The 25617-nt window shown below is 31.1% G+C and overlaps 1 protein-coding gene across 13 annotated transcripts in view; it reads left to right on the top strand.

Moving 5' to 3' along the window:
* LOC134716067 (nuclear hormone receptor HR96-like) overlaps positions 1–25617 on the top strand; it is a 155730-nt gene that overhangs the window by 115386 nt on the left and 14727 nt on the right. For all 13 annotated transcript variants that reach the window (XM_063578804.1, XM_063578800.1, XM_063578797.1 and 10 more), the window contains 2 exons: positions 16133–16318; positions 20485–20602. In XM_063578804.1, coding sequence (XP_063434874.1) covers positions 16133–16318; positions 20485–20602 — 304 coding nt within the window. The remainder of the gene's footprint in view (positions 1–16132; positions 16319–20484; positions 20603–25617) is intronic.

The raw sequence follows: 25617 nt of genomic DNA, 5'->3' as shown, positions 1-25617 counted from the left end.
TAGCCCCAAAGTGGTGCATAAAAGTGAAGTTAAAACACAGAAAACCAATCAATTGACTTAGAATTAAGGAATGTACTTCCTTCATGCATTATCTCTAATCCTGTGAACTGCCGCCGCCCGGCCCGGTACCAGCAATTCTACTAGTCCCTATGGTTTTATCGGCTCTTCAATGTTTGTATTAAGTCTTGGATTTTCAAAATATATTGGCCTCCAGCCTCCAGCTTCACTGAAGTGACATTTATTGTTGATATGGGCATCTGGTACAATAAGATTGGTACCATTAATGTTATTCTAACAGCCTATAACATGATTGTTTTTGTAAAGTTGAACTACTTTTTGTAGACACTTAGTGATCATGACTGATGTGATATATTCATAATTAATGCAAATACATGTACTTTATGAACTCGCTAAAAATTACTAGAAAGATCTGTCTGGAAAGATAATATACAATTGTATGTGAAAAATTAGAGACATTTTTAAGTAGAGAAGGACTTAAACAGATATTTGTTGACTTGATACACATGTATATAATACCAAGGACTTTAATTTTAAGCAGAGTATATATATCCGTGTTGAAATCTGTACTTTGACCTATAATGGTTTACTTTTACAAATTGTGACTTGTCCATTGACAGTCATACCACATCTTCTTATATCTGTATATATATATATATGATAAAGTCGATAGTAAATAAGATTCAGTGGTTTAATAAGAGGCTAATTTTGTACTTGTTGTTATTATGCTACCATTGCTTTTTTGCATTTTGTAAAATTTGCATCTATCATGCCTGCATATCAAATATAAATAGTAAGTTTGTCATTTTGATATGATTATTCCTGATTTTATCAAAAGTTTTGATTTAAAAATCCAAGAAATGACATAAATAATAATATTTTTTTCTCATGGTCAGATACCCCCAGCCACTGTTTTTTTGTGTGTATATTTTGTGTTTGTAAAGTTTTGGGGGATGAGGTATGCCAACTGTAACTTAAGTTGTTTGTTTACAATTTTTTCTTGTGTTATTCATGGCGGATAAAAGTGCCTAAGTATGACTAAGATTATTAAAGTCATATTATATTTAATGTAATAAACCACAATTATATATCGTTTGTGATGTACTTTTGTTTGATGTAAAGGCCAAGAAAAAGACAAATTTATTTTGACAGGTTTATTGTTTTATTTCTGTTGAAACTTTGGATGTACTTGATTTTTTTCTACAGGTTAGAAATTATTTACTAGTAAAATTAGTTAACTGATTATTTGTACATACACTTCCTTAAGCTAGTAGATTATCTTCCCTGTATCTCCAGGTTCCTCTTAATTTTACTGGTTCATTTTTATGGAAAATAAAGTAAATCTCTCGTTTATACAAATTTTTAATCTCAAAAAGTAGGATCAAAACTTTCTGAGATGTATTTTATAAAATTTTTGAAATCTTATTTTTATTTATTTTTTATTTACATTCAGACTAAAGTCAACTGATCACACTCCCGCTGTGACAGCTTTTGTAAGATATATAAATCATTTCATTTTATATCATTCAGCAACAGATATTTATTTAATTGCAGATGACAAATGCAATTTCTTATGTGCAACTGTCTTATAAGTGTAGCAGATATATACTTTAAATTATACACATGCAATTGACATGTCAAATTCATTTTAACATGTTTTACTGCATATGTATTTTATGTGTAAATAGCATTGGAAATGTGTGATTGTGTGATAAGTATGATTGTGAAAGTATGAAAATGATTATAAATGTATAAGAAAAAAAAAAATGAAATTTATGAAAATATGTGAGAAAAAAGAAATTGCATCAATATTAAATCATTGAATATTCAAGCAGGAAAGAATTTTGTACTATATATGCAAAATTTAAGTAGAATTAAGTGGATATGAACAGTTGCATCTTAGAACTGAATTCAACAAATTGTCAATTATCATGTGTTCTAGATTTTAAGAAAATGACAAAAAAACAAAATAGTGTAACTGAGTCTGAAACATTTAAAATATTTTAAAGGCTCAAAGATGCATAAGTTTTAATTTAATATAGGTTACCAGTAAATTATTATATAATATTTCAAATTTAAATTATGATTACATGCCTATATGTGAATTGATTTATGTTATGATTTATAATTAAGTTATGGCAGGCGCCTCTTATCAAAGATTCTTTTAGATTTACACTGATGATAGCAAATTAAATTTATAAATGAGAAAAATTTAGGTCAGTAAATGAGAAAAATTTAGGTCAGTTAAGGAAAGTAATTTAACGTTAACAGTCTATTTAAATGTATTTATTTCGTTCTCTTTTTAATAATATGTAATGTCACACTATACAATCAAAGTTCCTAAAAAAAAACTTTAAGCAACAGAAGATAAATGAGATTTAAATTTCAAAAAAGGATTAAAAAGATACAAATCACAGTAACAAACTAAAATTTTGAGAGAACACTAGACCTTTGGTAGGAAAACTGGCGATCCTCAGTCAATTAAGACTCACTTTGAGCCCTAAGATGTCCTTCCTATTGTGCCACTGATTCCAACTCACAACCTTTAGTGTTGATAGGCCTCATAATACAGTAGTTAGACTTAACTTAGATCAATTATTTTAGTAATTGAATTTGTTTGGAATGATGAAGTTTGTTTTAGTTTGATTGAATATGATTGTTTTTATGTATTAATCACTCTAAATGTCTGTCTGTCTGTCTGTCTGTCCCTACGTCCCAAAGCTGGTTTCTTTTCTCTAACTTTCATTTGCCTCAACGAAATATTATGAAACTTATACACAATGCCTATATTACAACAAAACACAGATTAAGTTTGAATTTTGGTAGTGTCACTTTAACCGTTTTAGAGATTACTAAGCCCCTTTACAAAAGGAAAAGTTGCTAAATTTTTGGTTTCTGCTCTTGAACTTTAATAAGCCTTTAAACCAAATGCTATGTAACTTATACACAATGCTTATTACCACAAAACTCTTATCAAGTACAAATTTGGGTAGTGTCACTTTTACCATTATTCAGTTAATGTCCCTTTATAACTATATATGATGTGCAAGTGTAGGCATCATCTGTGTCCCATAGACACATTCCCCATTTACTTTGTTTTTTTGGGGTTACACTTTAGTTGAATAACAACTGATCACACACATGTTAATGTCATATGTCATCTTAGTTTCTCCTTGGAGAGAACACATCCCATAATTCACAGTTTTATACCATATAAAATTTATACAGAAGATAATTGTTCAGCATGATTTATGGAACTTGATTTACATAGGATAGTTTATGGTGACAAAAATAAGGACATATCTACCTGATATAAAGGGCAGCCATAAAAGTAGTTCATGTAAGGGCATGTTGGAAGTTAACCGAAAATTTATACTTTTATAGCTGCAATCAATCAATGTATATCGGTTTATAGGTAATCAAAGCTATGTATAGCAAACTTGAAAAAAATGAAGAGTACAAGATTGGAATAAAAAGTATGGTCATTTATAAATAATTTGATGTGGGTCAGTTTAGAGTTACTCTAAACTAAAATTAATAGAAATACAGAATTTGATATAATGCCATTTACGACAACGGGTGATCTTTAAATACCTTTTTATTTTACTATAAACCAACTTATTTTTGTTTCAACTTTCAAGCTTCTATCAATGTTTAACCCATTAGAAAATCATTTAACCAAAAGCAGTATTTTTGTTTTAGCCTACATCTTGTCAAAATGCAACCATAGTTGACCATAATTACCATTACTAACAATAGATAACCATGGTTAAACCTGATGGCTGGATGTACTTTACACCATGGTCAACTTATGTTTTCCACTTATGTGAACATGGTTGACCAGGGGCTGAAATCTTAAGTGGTTGACCATGGTCAATTTGATAACCATGGTTTTCTACCTCTGTGACCTGATCTGACCATGGTTGACCATGGCTTAACCATGGTTGGAAAGTGCACATTGACAGGGGTTACATGGTAAGGTAGTCTACTTCAAAATTTTGGTCTTTTACCTTTTTTGGCAATTTTGAAAGTTTTTAAAATAAAATAAAAACTCAATTCAAGGAATAGAATAAAAACTTCATTCAAGGCATAAGATAAATACTTCATTCATCGCATGCTTAAAAAGCCTCATCTGTTTTGACTTCTTAAAATCAGCATGACTTATTAAGGAAAAACAACAACACTCAGTTTGAGGATCAGGTCATTCACTGTTCATTCAAAGGTTATTATCTCCACCATCTTAGTTGTCATGATATTTTTTCTATGGTATTTAAGTGTACAGTTTTTTTGACAGTTTTGAAGAAAAAAAACCTGTTATTTGTCAGTTTAATTAGCTAGATAAAGTTTAGATAGTTGTATACCCTACAATTAATTAAGCCTTAGATGAAGTGAAACCAGTGCAGAAAGCTTTACATCAGATCTTCACCGACATATCAGGTTACCATTGTAGGAAATTATAAACAAGGTTACAAAAATCTCTGCTTCAAGGTTAAGGTGTGATACTTATGAATATTATGAAGAGTTTCTTTTTTACAGTGTATAACCTTGAACCTCCAAGGAATGAATCATTAAAATGTATGGCTGTAAATGTCATTGAGACAGTCGTGATGTCATAAAGAGGCTCTCTACTAATTACTTTTTGGAGCATCTTTTAACATTATTATATTGTACACTAAAAACTTGCAGATATTTTTGAATATCATTATTTGTACATGTAGAAGAGATGACATATTATCTGTTACATTTTCTCTGCCTTAATTTCCGACTCTTCTTCAACCAGAGACCAACACAGCTTGTACATACACTGTGTCTGTCTGTCACTTCTGCAGAAATTATTCAAATCGTAAGTGTGCCAATAAAAAAAGTTGAGGTCTCACTGTGGAGTTATTATATATAGTGGAGTATTTGATAAAAAAACATTTGATGATTTGTTTTCAAATGATAAATTATTATACTTTTAAGTGTTAAAAAAAAATTCAAGGATATAAATAGAAAAGTTCATAAAATTGACCCCCCTCCTTTGTCCCCCTATTATTATAGTATTTATTTATAACCATTCAAATAGAATTAGCCATGGTCTTCATTCAACCAGGGTCTGTTTTAAATCTGATATCTGTTGTTGGTCAAACCATGGTCGTTATAAAAAATAAATACAGACCATGGTCAAAATCATAGAGAACCATATTTAACCATGTGTTTGACCATGGTTGATCTTTGCAATGCATGGTCAGTATAATGACCCATGGTTGAGCATGGTTGGCCATGGTCGAACCATAGTCAAAAGCATGGATAACCATTGTCAACCATGCTTTGACCATGGACAACCATAGTTGTCTATGGTTTATCCATGGTTAACCATGGTCAACCATGGTCATGTTTCGCAGGGGCCAGTCTCAAGATTTGACAGAATTTAAGAAAAAGGTTATGATGTCTTGGATTTGTGATACTTAAGGGCATACGATACAGTTTTAATCCTGTATTTACAAGTTCATGAAAATTTGCATATAGGCTATTTTTTACCTGATTAAATCAAATATGTAATAAAAAATATACCTTCATGTGCTACTTTTTGAGTAAAGCGAGGTAGAAATTTTATATATTGGCTAGAAATTCAGATTTGTGGCCGTTATTTCTTTTTGGAAAGAAAGACATTACTTTTTTGTTATAAAAGATAAAAACAAATTGTTTTTTGTTAAATAATCAGGAATTTCTGTATTTTAAAAATATCTTTAATAAATATGCAATTTTTTATTCAGAAATAACTCATATTTATCAAATGTTCATAAATTGAGGAAAACACGTAATTTTTTACTGCATGTTTATCACAATTAAAAAAAATCCTCTATTTACAGTTTTATAAAATTTGGGTCGAATAATCTTCCTGCAAAATGAAACCAAATGCCATTTTGAAAAATAGGGGTCCATGAACTTGTTTTCAAATTAAATCAGTTTGAATGATAAAAATAAGTAAAAAAATGCATCTTTTCTCGATAATGTCACAGTTTGACGTCGCGAAAATAACAAATTACGTTAGCAACATCAACCTTCCCTATAACTGTATCGTATGCTCTTAAAGTTTTTACAAAGGGACGATTTACTTCTGTGTGTCTGTAGTCTCACTGAGGCATATAGTTAAAAAAAACTCATAAAAATTATGAAGTTTGGCATTCTTCAGAAAATTTCAAGCAGCTTTAAAATTATGTAAGAAAACTGAATTACACCAGTTACTGATTGAACAAACAGTTTAGCATAAAGAGAAATTAAAAACACATTAATAATGATACAGACATTCCTGTTATGTTGACTTCAAATGTTTTGAAGTATTGTGTAGGTGCGGAAATTATCAGTCAAAAACAGTCAAAAGAGGCACACTGCAGAGTCTTCCTTTCACAAACATTCGTTGATTTGTCAATTTTAACCATTTCCTAATATAACTTGATTTCTATAAAAACCATCAAAAGAAAGCTTAGCAGTAAATGCATCCCTGCATTTTATTATTTGGAAAAATACAGTTTTGATGCTTACTCTTACTCTTTACTGTTTTTCTGCTCATGGGAAAACATTGCTTTGAATCTTTATAATTGAACCAACATAAGTATTAAGCTCTGTGATATTAAGTAGACCATCTTTCGTGTTACCATGAACTTGGAACTAGTAATATATCAGTTGAACAGCGATGCAATGATATGAAAAATTAACTATTTTCAACTGAATTGTGACGTCAATTGGCAATTTTCTTTTATGTTCAGAAGAAAATAGAAAGCTAATGAAAGGGCTTAGGGGGATAGATCTTAGTGTATCATTATATTCTTTGTTATAAAACATTTAGTGAGATGACATTTTATAACATTACGGTAATGGTTTGTGTAGAATATTTATAATTGGGCATGATTGGGAAATTCTTTTTGCTTTTTTTGCTACATGCATATGATGTCATAAGTTAATGGAAATATTGGCCAAAAAACTATACAATTGTCTTTAATTTCTTGATTATTTTTTTTAGTGATATAACTATTAGTAAAGTATAGTAGTATATGTTGTCGCTTTTTTCATTCATAATATTGGTCAATTAAAATGGAGTTCGGCTGGAATAATTTATGGGAAGACATTATTTTGTTCTACCCCTGTGAAGATGCTGCAAGGTTGACTATGTTTAACATAATGACTGAGCATTGTACTAAAGGGTGATCGAGGACCTGATGCTAGTTGAAATTTGAAAAATAAAAAAATCATCGAAATTATACATAAAACAGCTGCTGAAATTAGGTGATGTGTGAATGGAAGGCTGGTGTTATTATCATTCATCATATTTATTATATATAATAATTAAACTTGTGAATGTAAAGTGGAAGTTTACTGAATAGCAAGTGACTGACCTTTCTCTCAATATTTCTAACCTTTATACTATTGTTTTGATACAGCGAAAGTGTAGTTAGAGACATGGTCTAAAATCTTATAATATTTGGACAAATTCACTAAGTCCTTGAGTTGGTAAAGAAACTCAGGCGAAAGCTGATTCTGAGACAATCAAGGTTAAATCTTGATGTTTACAATGTTCAGATTAAGAGCTCATAAATAGTCTCCTGTTTTTTGTAATATTATGTCTTCTGATATAATTGCTGAAGCATTTTGTGTCTTTGTAATACTATTTCTAGAACACAGAAACTATTCAGAGCTTAATTAATAAGAATCATTTACAAGCTAATTATATCTAATAATATTTACCTGATATATTTGATGCAATCAAAAGAAAATGTTTGAAGGTGTGGAGGGAAACACATTTAATAACACCATAAGAATGTCTACCATGGTAAGATATGGTCAGATGTACGACCATGGTTCAGGTAGAAAAACCATTGTTGTCAGATTGACCATGGTCAACAACTGAGTTTTGAGCTTGGAAAACCATAGTTGACCATGGTGTAAAGCACATCCAACCATGGTTTGACCATAGTTATCAATGGTTAGCTAACCATGGTTGCATTTTGACAGCGGTACACAAACCCACAAGACAGTGGCTGAAAATCAACTCAGATGCTCTCCAGAAATTTAGTGCTGTTCCTGCTTTGCTAGTTGTACTTGCTGTGTTGTTTTAAATGCTTTTTGTGGTTTTTGATCCAAGAAAATTGTGTTCATTTTTCACTTTTTTACAGCATTGATGAATGCGTTTTGTTGACTAAAGGCAAAGTTTGCAGTAAAATTATGAATAATGTTAGCCAAAATTATATAATTAAAATTTTTCCAATATATATTATTTACCAAAAAGGTTTCAATCAAAGTGTGTTTTACTCAATAGTAAATTCCAAGTTGTTTTGAAAAAATCTTAATTTCCTTTGTATGAATTTTTGTTTGATTTCATTATAAATCATAAATCTCGATCTGTCTTCGCAATGCAGCTTTTTTTTACTTGTATATCTCCCCTGTCAGTGTGCAGTTTGAACCATGGTTAGAACCATGGTTAACCATGGTCAACCATGGTTGTATGACCATGGTTGACCATGGTTTGACAAAATTGTTAATTGGCCGACCATGGTTAACCATGGTTTTAATGACCATGGTTGACCATTGTTAGAACCATGGTCAACCATGGTAGGAACCATGGTCAACCGTGGTCCGAACCATGGTCAACCGTGGTCCCAACCATGGTCAACCGTGGTCCCAACCATGGTCAACCATGGTTATTAATGAGTCAACCATGGTCAACCATCTCCATTAAACCATGGTTGGCCATTTTACATTCTTGTCAAATCAATTATCTTGAAACAGTTAGTCTACTTGTTATGGAGCCTGTATACTTCTCTTCCTTTTGTGTCAGGACTACCAAAAAATGCTAAATTGCATGAAACTCTTTAAAGCTACCCTTGCAGAAATGTTCATCCATAAAATGCAAAGCAGTTTCCACCTGCAAGAACATAAAATTTTCCACAAAGAATCAATTGTTCTTGATAATTTGTATACAATAACAGATTTTAAGGATCAAAAATGTTTTATCTTCTTTTGCAAATTTTCAATAATAAAAACACCCAACAAAATAAACATTACGAACATGTTTTTGTTTAAACAAATAATTGTAACCCCCCCCCCCTTTTTTTTTGGTTTACCTTTCAAACAAAAGAATGATTGTGTAAATTATTTTACCATTGACAAAATTTTCATATTGTACAGTTTTATCAGTTACACCTGGAATTAAAAACAATTAAATATAAAATTTATGTTGATATGGATAACTGACACTGACAAAAAAAATTAAAGACCCATTTCAGGTGGCATGTGTTCAATTAATGAAAGCCAAATCAAATACTGTAACAGTTTTTACATCTTTTAAACAAAATATCAAACAGATTTCCTGTGAATGTACTTATCTGATAACAAATCTTCTTTACGTGACAACACTCCGGGACATCAAATCCTTCACTTGAATTTTAAAGCGCGAAATAACTTTTGTTCCAAGTCAATTAAATGTTTCGCACTGAGTGAATCATAGTTAACGGTTGGTGATAATAATTGATCATGACGTCGCATGTGTTTCCGGTTGGGGAATAAACATAAACAATAAAGACTAAAGATATCACTCTGAAATGTTTTCAAGTTCTTAAAATATGCCGTATAATGATAAAGAAAGGCAGATTTATGAACTTGGAGAGAAAGTCAGAAATTACGTCTTTGGAAGAAAGAAATACATCGTTAAATGACAGCAAACAAGGAATACTGATCGAAAGTAAGTTCCAACTTCCAGTTTGTAAACGTTTGTAAGTCCCAAATTTGACCCGACTGTAACTAGCATTCTCTGCCACTATAGCTTTACTGCTCAGTTTATGTGTTTTTTAAAATGTATAGAGAATATATTGTTATTGAAATAATCATGAAAGGTCACAATTTACCTCTTGGGAAGAAAGAAATTAAAAATTGTCAATAACATTGTACCACTGAAAAAACGAGCACGATTTTTTAATATTGAAAGTCTCAAAGTAATTTACAATTTGTTATAAATTCCCATGGGTATAATCCAGATCAATATTTATTCACCATGGTCCAGGTTGTCAAGTTGACCATGGTCAGGTGCAAGACCATGGTTGTCAAATTGACCATGGTTGATTAGACCATGGTCAACCATGGTCAGATGTTTACCATGGTCACAAATGTGGAAAACCATGGTTAACCATGGTTAAATAGAGCATGGTCAACCATGGTCAGATGTTGACCATGGTCACAATCATGGTTAACCATGGTTAACCATGGTTTTCAGCACAGTCAACCATGGTTTGACCATGGTTATCAATGGTTAGCGATGGTAACCATGGTCAACCATGGTTGCATATTGACAGGGGTTGACACACCCTTGAGGTGTTCATCAATGTTTAATTTCCATTATAAGAACTGACGAAGCCTGAATCCTGGAGGTGATCATTCTTCATTGCTTCTATCAATATTAAACATTGTTGTGGGACATAAACTTATTAAGTCTTGATATAGTATCACACAAATTGAAAATGTGTCAACATTGAAACTAGGGCTTAAATTCATACATGTGTAGATAATGAAGATTTTAGTGATTTCATTATTATCATATTATTTTTATATTCATCATTCCATTGATGGTAGAAACCTAGAATTTTAAAACTGTAAAGGGTGTGATAACGCAAATTGAGCTCCCCATGAATTTTGACTAGGGAATCAATAAAAAAATGTTTTCAATATTGTTTTTGTGCCCTGGTTTAAAATACTTCCACGTGGATATACACATCTGGTAAATGTATCTCGTTCTGTTTTGGTCATAATGGCTCTCCATAGATTTTAAGGGGTTAGTTTCTATAATTGACTAATGTTTCTTATCAGTTATTATTACCAGTGGGATTTTTTTTTACTTTTTCATTTAGAAACTTATGGCACTCCATAGATTATTATCAAGGATAGATAAATGTCAGGATGATGCTAATGTTGTGTTTTGTCCTTACTGCTCTCCATAGATAATTGTTACATTAGGATGATTCTAATGTTGCGTTTTGTCCTTACTGCTCTCCATAGATTATTGTTAGGGATGTTTCTTGTTGGGTTAAGATGTCCTTTGTTATGCCCTTATTGTAGTTGATAATTGACATTGTATATATATAAATGTGACATTTAATTGTTTGTCTTTTCTGAATATCATATTGTAAGCTCTCATGTCTGAATATTATTTTGTAAGTTCTTGTGTACGCTGAATTTACACACCTGAATTAACACATCTATATACTTGTATGGAAGAGTGTCAGAACAATATTTTTATTATTAAAAAAAACATAAATATGCTTTCTCTATTTTATTATTTGAGTTGTCAAATGAAATAAGGTAATTTTTTTGGTTAAAGTTAATTGGCCTTCTTTTTGTAACATAGCATATAGGTTAATAACTATTTTACAATAGGTCAAAATATTTAAATACTAAAAAAGTTTTAATATGGCTTCACATACATTTTGGTTTACTTGTACTGGACCGTGTTTGAATCCTGTGTATTTATTGGATTACACATTTTAAAAAAGTATTTTTAGCAAAGTTGCAGAATATTTGTACAGTGCCAGAACTCAATCATGTGTTGTATTTTGTACCAGTACTAATGGTACTGTGTAGGAGACCTTTTGTTTCATTTTTTAATACCCTGTCAAAGGCTGTGAATGTGGCATTAAGTGTAACGCTTCACTGTTAAACCCCATGTCTTTACATCTTTTCATTTTTTTCTCCAACTGTCCCATTTAGTAAGTTTCAGCACTCTAACTTTAGTTTTTCTCATCTGAACATTTGAACAGTGAGTCACTTACCATTCTAGAGTTATGCCCCTTTTTAACTTTCTAGATTGCAAACTTCAGTGAGGGCATTCATGTCCTGAGGCACATTCTTCTTTTACCAGAGACAGTTTGACCCATTATTGTGTGTATTTTGTATTGATCTGTACTTCCTATTTGATTGGTAAATCAATCACATCATTACAAGGAAAACCTCCCAAGAGACTAAACTTGTTTGGTAAACAGATAATTCAAATTGTCAGGGCACTGTAATGTCAAGCTATTACAATACTCTTTAGGAGGCCAGAAGGTTGGAAAACAAACATTATTGGTAGATCTGACATGGAGAACTTTGTATATTGGGCTAAAGTTCTATGAAGTATTACAGAGTTGACTATTGGCTGTGGTTTAATGGTTAAATGTGCCAGGTCTTGGGAAGAGTTTGACTGTGTGTGGATCAAGGAAAAAGTGACATGGTTTAAAAACCCATGGTTGCTTATTTAACAGTTTATTAAGAATGGGAAACCAACATGGTTTACAAACTATGTTTGCTTATTTAACATTTAAGAATGGGAAAGTGACATATCTTCACACTTTGAAGGTGTGTATAATTAGCAAGCATTTGACAGTGTTAACAAATGGCAAGCATTTGAATGTCAGTTTGCCTTTGTCAAGCATTTGACAGTGTTTACCATTTAGCAAGCATTTGGCAGTGTAAATACCATTTGCAAGCATTGGACTTGGGATACAGTTCTCAACCATTGTCACACATTTGACCATGTTTACCATTAGCAAGCAGCTGACAGTGTTACTTAAGTTAGCAAGCATTTGCCAGTGTTTACTATTGGCAAAAGATTTAAATTTTTAGGAGTCTCTTGTTATAATAATAATCACTGGGCACACAAAATAACAGTTTTTTTTTGCCACAAATTATCCATTGCTTATATAATATAATATTTATATGATCTTGGATTACGGATAGTTTTATATAATATACTATAAATATGATTTTGGGTTAAGGATAGTTTCATACTTTTTGGACCTTTTGAATTATAGCTCTTCATCTTTTATATAAGCTTTGGATTTCAAATATTTTTGCCACAAGCATCACTGAAGAGACATGTATTGTCGAAATGCGAATCTGGTGCTAGAAAATTAGTACCGTTAATTTTATTTATATATATGATCTTGGGTTTAAAGGATAGTTTTATAACAACACTTCAGTGTATAACATGTCTGTCTCAGTTACTGTTACTGTCATCATGATTATATCTAATTGTCAACTTTATTTGTTTCTATGTAACAACATGTTACTAGTTACAATGAGAAATATTCTTGCAATGTCTTCCCTGGGGGATAGTACTAGAAGTTTATGTAAGAAAGATGCATCTAAGTACCAAACAATGCCTTGATCCAAATTACACATTTGAAGGAAATCGTTTTTTTCCCTGGTTTTATGATGGTAGAGTAAAAAGAAGAAAATCTTCATTAATGATCATTGCATTGTTTTTATACTCACTCTGTTATAACTCCCACTCTGTGACAACTACGCATAACAGTTCAAAATATGAAGAGCAGATATCATAATAACATTACTGTTTTATATATAAGACAGGGCGCAATTAGGGCTTATTTGGCTAAACTTTCACTAAAATTATCAATAAATGTGATAATCTCCAAATACATGTATTTGAAGTTGCATTACAAAACTAAAAAAATTTAGAATCCATTATATCAAATGATCAAATTGTAGTCACATAAATAAAGGCACTATTAAGTGTTTTGAAAACAAATATATTTACTTAGTGGTTGATTTTTATTCCAGTTTTAGACCAAAAAATCAGAGTGAAATAAAAAGTCTTTCAAATCTTTGGGATTTTCTTTACTTTTCTTGAAAACTTTCAGTTTTTACCTTCATACAAATTTGTCAATAGTTTTTACGCAAAAATCATATTTTGTAGAAGTTCATTTTAGGTCTAACTGGACCCTTTGTGGACCTCCTGGTAGTGAAGTTGATTTAGATATATACTAAGACCTTGGATGTATTTAATATTTTATGACATAATTACTTTAAAGTGACTTGTGCAATGTAAAGCAAATAAAAAGCGAGGATAAAATATGGTGATAATATTGAATTTCTGTACCATTGTCATTGTTGACTGAAGAACAGCTTGGTACTGTGTTGTTCTTAAGCTCAGAATAAATATATCACATATTTTTTCTTATGACTAGACAAAGATAGATAGGGGATTATAAACACACACAAAGTGATGAAAAATCACTTACCATATAAATATATTCACTTAATCTTACTAGATGTAGTCTTCTCATGCTTTCTTTTATATCTCTGTCAATTTTTAAAAAGAAATCATTTATAAGTGACAAACTGTTGTCAAGAAGTTAGGACAAACAACACCAACATTTTGATTTGTATTTGAATGCAAACAATAAAATTTGATAACAGTGAATTTTTTGAACACACAAAACAGTGTCTCCTCTGAATTTTACTGCAGTAAGATTCATACCACATTTTCTATGATTCGAATTCAGTTTTTTTCTAGGTTTTATAAAAAAAAAAATTTTTTAAACAACCGTAGATGGCCTTATTTTACAGCAATTTTGCTCATGTGTGTTTTCAACAGCTTTTTATTTAAGGATTTTCTTTAAAGTTGTTTGCTCAAGCTTAGGTGACATCTTTTAATTAAAGACCTATCCTTTATAGTGATTCAATCAGGCTTATACAACAGCTCTTAACATTGGTTCCAACATCTTTAAAGATTTGACCTGGATTATTAACAAACATATACATCTTTTTGTATGAAAAGAAAAAGAAGCCTTTATTCTGTATATAGTGTTTTAAGCCCAAAGCCAATCACATCTAACTAAAGAACTAATTCCTTATTTTTGCTTCACCCCTTCCATAAGTTTGGAGCTTTTTGCTTGACCTTTCTAATATAATTTCAACCCTTCCAACACTTCCTTGTTCTATTACCACAATGTTATTTTTAATGACCTTGACTACCCTAAAGGGTCTTGCAAGGTCATCAGTTCCATTGCTCTTTTGTTTACCCCTAATAACTTGTCTTGAATCTTTATGATGATAATATTCCACGTTCTGCTGTATAGTTTTCCTAAATAAAGAACAAGACTTCAATTCTACAACTTTTTACTTAAATGATCTATAGTGTTTTTGTACAATTTTATTTCACTTCATTCTCTCATCAGCAAGTCTTCTTTAAAGTTTAGAAAAAATATTATTTTCCACTTTAATAATTAAGTGATTGTAATCCTGTGCATTTATGGTCACAATACCGATTGATTTTACATTGTGGCGAGACAAATTTATTACTAGACACAGAAAATGTAATTACCTTGTCTTAGATATGGGACATTATCTTGTCCTGTTATACCCGGATTCTAGTGACATACATTATATTAAGATAGACAGTCCTTGAGATTATAACATTGCTATATCTTTTCTGTCAAAGTCAATAGTGTCATAGAGCAGCTGAAAATCTTAATGTTTCAGTGGAATGATGGCAAAGTCATCGGCATCTTAATCTCAATCATAAGCAATTGCTTGGCATCATTATCAGCAAATATAATTATGTCAAAGCTGATTGTTGTCCCACTTCATTTGAAGCCATTGTAGTGATTTTAAACATGTCAGTAGAATTTATCAATTGGTAAAAAGTAGTCTGGAGTTTAAGTTCAAAACTGTTCACAGCCTCTTTTAGAAGTTAAATTGAATGAATTTTGTTTATTTGAATAAAGTTTAATATTCTAAAGAAATCCTTTTTTAGTGATTAAAACTTAATATGCATTGACGATGTTTATATGTTTTAAGTCATTGTTGTTGTTTTTGTACATTAATTTATATATTTAAGGTACAAAATGATGTGTATACATAGAACCAAATTTAGCAACTCAAGAAGACTATGTTATTGAAAATTACTGAAGTTGTGTATGGTGTATGAATCTGTCTGTTCTAAAAATAGGTTAAATTATAATTATGGACAAAGGAAGATAACTCCAATTCAAAATACTGGCTTAATCATTCCACTTGCTTTATAATGTAAATGCAGTCTTTTCTGTCAGTGCTCATAAGCATTTGATAGCTAAAATTTAGTTGTGGTTGTTGGGTTGGTCTCTCCCTGACTAGTTACCTTCTCTTTTTATTGATATTAAAACTACAGCACAGGAAAAAGTTTCAAATGTATAAGTAGTTATTTATATCATGAACATGAGACCATTACTGGTTGACAAGAGTTCTGTGTTTATATTTATTATCCATTGTTTTTTAATACTTTCCTTACTCTGACAGTTCTATATTTATATCTTTTTATCTTTTTCAGTACTATGGTTCCCCTGACAGTTCTATGAAACAATCTGCCAGAGAACAGAAAAGACGACCAAAGCCAAAAGATGGATCACTACTGGTGTGTGGTGTCTGTGGAGACAAGGCACTTGGATATAACTTTGATGCCATAACTTGTGAATCGTGCAAGGCATTCTTCAGGCGTAATGCTCTCAAAACGAAGGTATTTTATCATGCACTGTAATTTTCTAGCTAAAATTAAAGCACTATTTAATTTATCAGGAATACAATATAATAAAACCAGGATATTTTATTTAAATGAAGTCACTAATCTAAAGGGAAAAAATAAAAATATATTGTTTGGTCAGAAAGGATTTTTAAACTTGTGCTTCAAGGGAGGGTCTTCATGTGTCTGTTCCTCTTATACACATTTTGTTGGACTTTTCGCAGGAACTGCAAAATCTGGGCTTTTAATATTTGGTATCTGAAGCTTTAAGTTATCATGCCTTTAATATAGCTGTGATGCTTTTTTCACATTCATGGCTCATCAACTTTCTGTTTACTGAAAACTTGAATATTTTTTATATACAAACAGAATAATGAGATTGCTGAAGTCCATAAATAAAAAAATGTAAGCTCATACTGTAGTGATCTATGCTGAGATGTAAAAATGTTGTCAGAGAGATAGTAACAGTGTTCTTTTGAGAGAGAAAAGAGAAATTTTTCTTTGTGACAATACATGAAAACATTATATTTACTCCAAACTGTTACAGCATTCTTTCTTCAGCCATCTATTCTTATAAGCTAATTGAGGTGTCAGTGCCAGGGACAATTACGTAACACAACCACACACCGTGCACATAATGATGGAATATCCATATAATCAATCTCAATTCTATTTTCTTTTGATTATAAAGAGAATTTATGAATAGAAAGTTACAGTAAATACCCAGTAGGTTTACACAGAAATTCAATAGAAAGGATTTAATAGACATTTCAGTTCTTGTTGTGATAAGAAGTTTAATGAATATGGTGAAAAAGTTTTTTTCGTAAGCTGAATATGAAGTTTAATGTTAAATCCTGACATTGATAAGTCATTTTATATTTTCACTAAAAAGATTATCATATAAATAAAAGGAGAAACAGAGAATAAGACAGAGAGACAGCAACCCTATGAAAGAAACTTAAACCAAAGACATCTAAACATCTTTTATAAATGAGTTTGAGTCAAGGGACATACTTTGAATTGAAGTACCTTTTTTAAAATGACATTGCTTCAAAAATGTCAGCTGTTGACAATATCATTAGATCAACAATAAGTTGAATTTTGATTCAAATGAAAATTTAATAGTTAAAGTAAAGTTCCAAATAGTTTTTGACAAACATATAAATGTTTCTGTGCATCTGTTACACATAACTTAGTGTTAGCATTTTCTCATTATTATAATTAACTACAGTAAAATATTCATACTTAGTATCAAGAGATACCATTGAAGATATATTGTTTTACTCATTCTACCAACTTCTTGTTTGCTGACAGTAAAGCATTCCTTTACATATACTGTGGATTCATTTATTTTCTGGAGTACCAATTTTTGTGAATGAAAATTTATATTTTTGTGGATATATGATTCTTGGTTTTGCCAAAGTTTGTATTCAAGCTTAAAGAAGATTTGTACTTTTGATTCATAGTGTTCGCACTGAATCTAGGAACGTTGGTATCCATTGATCAATAGTGAATTCACAGTTATACAGATATAGAATGTTTTTGTTACACATAAGGTGCTAATTAATCCAAATATCAAAGTTCTGCTTTGGACATGGTGCTAATATATCACATTGCTCAACAAGGAACATCGTTCTGTTTTCCAAAAGTTGATGCTTTAAAAACATTAACAAATTAATTATTTTAAGACCTAGAGGATATAAGTATTTTTTAAAGGGACTTCCTGGCATTTTATAGCATGTCCTAAGGCTATAGGATGACATAGGTGTTGTGTAAATGGATGTGTCTTGGGAGTACTGTCAACCTTATGTTTTGGGATAGCAGCATTTTTACATAAACTTGTGATATTTTGATACCCCATCTAAGATAGTAGAGAGGCATTATGTTTTCTGATCTGTTGGTCTGTCTGTCCGTCTGTCTGTCCTGCTTCAGGTTAAAAGTTTTTGGTCAAGGTAGTATTTGATGAAATTAAGTCCAATTAACTTGAAACTTAGTACAGATGTTCCCTATGATGTGATCTTTCTAATTTTAATGCCAAATTAGAGTTTTGTTCCCTGTCCACTCAACATAAAAAGTGATAGAGAGAGTTGGGCATCGGTAAACTATGGACACATTCTTGTTTTTCTCTGTAACAACTAATTATTATTATTAATATTGTTTCACATTTTCTTGCGAGTAAGATGTCTCACTAAGATGTCAAGTGTGACATGTTTTCAATTGTTTTTTTCTCACCGACTTCCTGTTTGTACAAATACATGTATGTAACGTATGTTGTTTACATGTAATATACATTGATTCACATCAACTTCTAATCATATTTTCTTTATATTTGGTACCAAATCAAAACTTTGTAAACGAAAGCATTTGAATGACCTATTTGATACCTACAGGCATATATTTTTACTCACACAAGATTTTTTGTCAACTCGCAACACTTTTATATCAGTTCACTGTGAGCTGCTCACATCACTATTTTATAAAACTTGCAAGACTATTTATCATTTGTAATAGAAAGCCCGGTCTATTGTTTTCTGTATGAACAGTTCTGTCAAAATGCCATCGAAGTGTCATAAAATCAAGACATTCCTTTTGGGCAACTTGATGTTGATGAAATTTGTCACAGTTTTGGCTGAAACAACTGTAAAGAACTTCAGACTCATTTCCTAGTATTTTCATTCATGGATGAATATGATTTTCTATATAGGTGGTAATTATTTTAGTCAAAGAGGCAAACTATTTACAGGATATCCAACTCCTTACTTTTTATCATCCTTCCTCAAGCTTGTCACTGGATTTCATTGAATTTCAAAGAATCTTTACTCCCCAATGACATTGCCAATGATTGTCATTCTATATCAACAACTCCTGCTAACCCTAGCTGTCAATAAATTTCATTGAACCTTTCATTTATTCTCCCTTATGTCATTGTCAATGGTTGTCATTGTGTATCTACAGCTTCAGGATTTCATAAAAGTTATTTGCTCAGACTTTAATATCAAATGGTTAAAAAAGAATGTAAAATGAACATTTTACTAATCAGTAGAACATTTTCTTGGGAGTGTCTTCATCTTTGTACTATTTACATTTGTTACTATGTTTTCCCTAATTGTTGAATAAAGCTTGATTTGTAGTTATTGATGTTGAAGGTTATGGCTAGGTATCTTCTATTAGACTTAAATAACAACATCTTATCTACTAAGTCACATTAATGTTGATGTGCAATACTAATATGTTAACCAAGAAACTGCAGAATGCAACATGGCGTTATAAAACCTTCATTTCCTGGCAGATTTTCAAAAGAAGTTTTTTTTCCTTTATAATTTTGAAAATGTGAAATGTCAGTTTGTAATAAAAACAATTTTCATCAATGGTGTTTTTGTAACTTGCACTATGAATCTGAAGAGGCTCATTACAATAAATGTAATTGATTTTTAACATTTTCATAATGCATGATTGTATTCATTTCACAAAACAGATTTATGGAAAGAAATAAGTAACAACAAGAATGTGGTCATAGTACACGTATGCCCCACTGGCACTATCATTTTCTATGTTCAGATCATGAAATTGGGGTCAAAACTGTAATTTGGCCTTTAAGTTAGACAGCTGATATTAAGGGAACATGTGTACAAAGTTTCAAGTTGGTTGGCCTTCATCTTCATCAAAAACTAACCTTGACCAAAAAATTGAAGCGGGACAGATGGACGAATGACAAATGCACAGACCTAAAACATAATGCCCATAAATGGGGCATAAAAAGCAGCTACATTTTAAAGAAATGCCAGTTTATAATCTAGGGTACTTCATACTTTTTACCATGAGTTATTTTGGGAGTTTTTTTTTGTTCAATTAAAATTATACCCTTAAATTTATCATTGCAAAAAATTAAGTTTTGGTCATTTTGGAACCACATAGTTAGTTAATTAAGGAATTAGGAGAGATCTCATTTTGTTGTGCTATGTATTATAATATATGCAATAATGACTATATATATATTTAAGTTTTAGATCATATTTTGCTGTGCTTAATTGCATAATGTAAATATGAGGACAAACATTACAGTTCAGTTGTTTTGCTACTAACTTCATACATTATCTTACAAGATCACTTAATTAAAAGACTTTCTGGATGAATTTTGATGATTTCTTTTTATCTATTTCCAGGTCTTCACCTGCAGCTTTGATGGAAATTGTAAGTTGGACACACACACAAGAAAGTTTTGTTCAGGTTGTCGACTGAAGAAATGCTTTGATATAGGCATGCGTAAAGACTGGATCTTAAGTAAGTACTGTTTTTCAATAATTAGACAGAAAACAATAAACAGACGTGTAGATCTAAAGAGAAGAAAATTAGGGCAGAGAAGACATATTAAACGAACATGACATAACAATATTAATCATATTATAAACCTCACACAGTGATGCATGATAATTAGGAACAAAAATATAGCATAGTTTTTTTACTACCTGAAGGTAAAACATATGTTCTTATCTATCTTTCGGATACCCGAGAAATAATATACATACACGTTTGTTAGATCTTTAGAAAAAATGAAAGATTTTTTATGCGATATGAATAAGATGAATAAATTGAATGCTTCAATTTCAACCACATTTCTGCAATGTAAAATAATTTACATGATACAGTTTAAGACATTCATAACCTAAAGAAGAATACCAGGTGTCTGACCATCTATCTACAAACTAAACTTTCAGTCAGATGTGTCTCTTAATAAGTTTGAAATAAAAATATTCTAAAAGATTTTGCTCAATTAGAACTGCATATTAATAACTTACCAAATCTTAAGTTGTTTGTAATTGCCTCAGTGACTACCATTTGTGGGGAAAATAAAATTTTAAATAATTTTTTTTCGTTTTTTATTCCTAGATCTGAATTAAGGGTTTAACCTTTTACTGTTTTAACACTGTTCCCCTTTGTCTGTTTTTGTCAGTGTGTCCTGGGAAAATATTAAGTATTATTTTTGTCTATCTGTAATTAGTTATAAAATAAGCTTCCATTCTCTAACTTTAGTTTGCCTAAGAATAATGTTATGAAACCAGGTACACAATGCTTATTACCACAAAACACAGATCAAGTCCAAATTTGGGTTGTTTCAAAATTACCGTTCTGACCCCTTAAAATGTTATATGCAAGCAGGGCCATCATATGTTCCCAGACTGGGACACATATGATGACCCTGCTGGCCAGGGACACATATGATGGCCCTGCTGGCCAGGGACTATTGTTAATTTATTTCACATCTATTGGTGATCAAATTTACTTAGCTGTTTTTCCCAATCACACTAGACTTGTGTCCAAGGGTTTATATTGAGGGCATGTCAGTCAGTTTAATATTATTATATCAATTCATTTCCAATTAAAATATTCAGTTTATTAAAAGAGTGTAGCCTTAAAGTTTTCACTGTTCTATGAATTCATTGCTTCACAATATTTCTTTTTACTTCCTGGTCGTTGATCCTGTAGGAACTGAGAAACATGTTGACATATTGATAGCTGATGTAATTACTAACATCTGTGAATTATTCATGACTGCTATTTATGGAAAATACGCTGTTGTCTAGCTAATAAGTGCAATACTCATATGTGATTTTACAGCTCTTAGATATATAGGGTCTCTCCCAAGTCCTATTGCGTGTCTAGTTGGGGAATGCAATGCCCATTTAAGATTTTACAGCTCTTAAATATATAGGGTCTCACCCTGTTCCCATGGCTTGTCTTGGTGAATTTTGTTATCATACCTAACTTAACTTAGGGATTTCACAGAAAATTCTCCATTTTGTTAAAAATTATTTAGACTCTGTCCTTAGTAATAATCTTTTGAGGTCAAATGTTAATTTGTATTATACTTTGTTCATACTGCTTTCCTAGAGAAAAATATGACTTCTTGTTGTGTTGAAGACCCTTTGGCAACCTTTGACTCTTTTCTGTTCTATTGTTGGGTTGTTGTCTCTTGACACATTCCCCATATTCATTCACAATTTTAAACTATATAACAACCAACCACAGATAGCTATATTTATCTATATATGTCATGTTTGGGCCCTTAAATTTTATAAGTTTATTGTCACACAAAAGCTGTTTCCTGTCAAGATGAAATGGTTTTTGATGTCTTATTTACTGAGCTGAGGTCAATTATTAACCTTTATGGACATAATTCAATAGGTCATGTATCTTTGACCGATATATCTTTATATATAATGGATAAATCATTTGATGGATGTTTAAGGATATTCAGTCTGGCCGTTAGTCTGAGACCTGTTATAACATTATATTTTGGTATCATGTATGATTGGTCAGATTTTATATGTGTCGAAATATATTTGAATGACACCAATTTCTTATATTTCTGAATTCTCTATCAATAAATGAAGAGAGTATGTAGGTACTAAGGTTCCAACTCATTCATTTCCATCAAATACACAGGTGGATTTGGCTATTCACTAATATTTTTTTTAATGTAGCTTTTGGTCATAATTTATGGCAGTTATACATCTTTGGTTTGCAAATTTTGGGTTAAGACATTTTTAACTTGGTAAGATTTTGAACAGAAATATAATGTTAAGTAGGGATATTTGCGAAAAATACCAGTCAAGAGAATGTTAAATTTGGTGAGCTGTAAGGCGAGGGAAATTCGTTTTCAAGACTGGTATTTTTTCGCAAATACCCCTCAAGAACATGCTACAAAATGTAAATCTGTTGAATTACAACAAATGTTAACTTTCAAAAACGCATTGATGATCATGACTTTTCAAGTCAGATAGAGTATTTTTTCGCAAATACCACGGCAGAGAGGGTAAAAAAGGAAGATCCTTTTTGCATATACCCCTGGTGTGAAAAATGAACAATATTCATTTGATAACAGTAAATTGGTGAAAAATACACTGGCTATCAACCAATCAAAACCCAGGATTCCTACATAAGGTGTAATTATATTGTCAATAGGGCATGGATGGTCTATAAATAAATGAAATGCAATGGTATCAAAGTGATCATATTTTTCAAACAGGTCTGCATAAAACCGCAAGTCAAATTTCTAAGATTGATGTCTTTGATTTATTTATTCTTATTAGAAATTTGGCATAAAATTTTGATATTAGACCAAAAGAATTCAAATTAAGTTTTCCAAGCTGCAAATTTATCTCTTTAAACAGTGAAATTTTCAACAGGAGATAATTTTTTTTAAAAAGAAAACAAATGCTTCCGATTTAAACCTTGTATAACAAACATGCTTACTATTGAATTAACTTTAAGCATGAGAAATATCTCTACTTGAGACAAAAATCACAAATTACTGAAATATAGGACGTTCAACTCTTTTCTTTGTAAATAATCTGCTTGATTTTTCAAGCACTTTCAAACAAGATGGATGTGTGTTGTTTAACCTGTTATGTCTAGTGTTTTATTGTAACCTGCTGGGTCTGGGGTTAATAATTGTAGCCTGATAGGTCTGGTGTTTTTATTGTAGCTAGCTATGTCTACTGTTTCTGATACACAATATCATATTAGTTCTAATTAAAGGCTAATAGCAGTGACCTTTAGGTTTTGTATGGAGAAGGTGAAGAAATTAATTTCTGACTATCCAATAAGTCTTTAGATATAGCACTGTTGAATGACTGGGGGGGGGGGGGGGCTTGCTATGAAGGAATCACCTGTCAGAGTTGGGAGGTTTATTGTTTCACCCTAAGAAAACAGTAGATTTGTAAAATTCTGTGGGGAGTTTGTTTTTGTGCCACTCTAAATGAAGAGGGACCACATTTTTGGGGGCTATGAAGAAATCACCTGTCAGTCTGTTTCACCATCTCTCTATCTGTCTGTTGCAAACAATAGTTTGAGGGTATATACTAACCACACTGTATGCATGTCCATTGTAGGCACACCTCCTTTTAAAGTTCAAAGTGTAAAACACATCCAGAGAATTTGCCAGGAGGAATATAATCCAGGCCCTATTTTTACAAATAATCAAGAACTATCTTTTCTTAAGTTAAATCCGAGTTCGATATTTAAAAATTAAAGAAATATCTTAAAACTTGATAACAGAAGCTCAATCAGGAGCAAGATTAATGTTTTCAGATGGGAGGTTTTCGAGTACATGCTTTCCACCTTTTAAGATGCAAACTGTTCCAGGCTAAAGTAAAGTAGTGTCTTACCATTGTGAAATTGATGGTCATGCTATGATATTTGAATGGCCTTTTTGTGTATGCACAGCTTAACTATGAGAGGTCTGTCAAAATTAAGACTGTTTTTTATGAATTTCATTTCAAAATTGATTTTCACATATCAAAACCGTTTTATTTTTAAAGTAAGGGCAAATTCTAGGAGTCCAATATTTTCCAAAGATGTTAAAATTGCATATGCACAATAAATATTAAAATTTAACCATGTACACAGTTGTTTTTTATTTTAAGGCTTAAAAAAAATCAACAAGAAATCTTAATTTCATAAATATTCATAATATGAGGCAGATGTAGCCAGTGTGAAAGAAGGCTAAGTTTGATATGCTCTGTTAGCTGTGTGTTGGCATTTTTTCCTTTGTGAAATCTCTACTTTTTGTAATGGGGGGAAAATGTTAGTTTCTTATTTTTTAATGGAACCCCTAAACATTCTGCTTCATCCAGATGTTGCATGTGCACATTTAATTGTCTAACCATCAACTCAGTTAGAGAATAATTTTAATTGTTAATGAACTTGTGAGCTTTCAGAGTCAAATGATATACATATGTATTTTGATTTTTTTCAGTGATGGCAATTTTTTTTGTCTGAATTATTTACTCTACTGTGGATTTATCTGTTAGATACCAATTTTTCGTTAATTTCAAGGTTACAGGTGAACAAAAAATTTTAATGTTCATCGACGTACAAATTTTCTACAGGCAAACCTTAGTAAAACCAAAAAATAAAATATTCACCAACAGGATTCCTTAATCCATGAAAATTGGTACAATTATTATTACTAAATGTATTCACACTGAAATACAGTTTCCTATAGTTCTCATGTATGTGCACATAATATTCACATAAACTGTACATATTTGTTTTTCATTCATTTTTTTTTTCATAATTAAGGCTGTTAGTTTTCTTGTTTGAATTGTTTTACATAATTAGTCTTAATAGGGCCTTTTATAGCTGACTATGCAGTATGGGCTTTGCTCATTGTTGAAGGCTGCGTACAGTGACCTATGGTTGTTAATGTCTGTGTCATTTTGGTCTTTTGTAGATATTTGTATTATTGGCAATCATACCACATTTTCTTCTTTATACCCACAAAAATAAATGAA

This window comes from Mytilus trossulus, chromosome 4 (assembly GCF_036588685.1).
Source record: "Mytilus trossulus isolate FHL-02 chromosome 4, PNRI_Mtr1.1.1.hap1, whole genome shotgun sequence".
Taxonomy (NCBI): domain Eukaryota; kingdom Metazoa; phylum Mollusca; class Bivalvia; order Mytilida; family Mytilidae; genus Mytilus; species Mytilus trossulus.
Note: the sequence above shows the minus strand (reverse complement) of the source record. Positions and strands in the feature narration are given on the sequence as shown.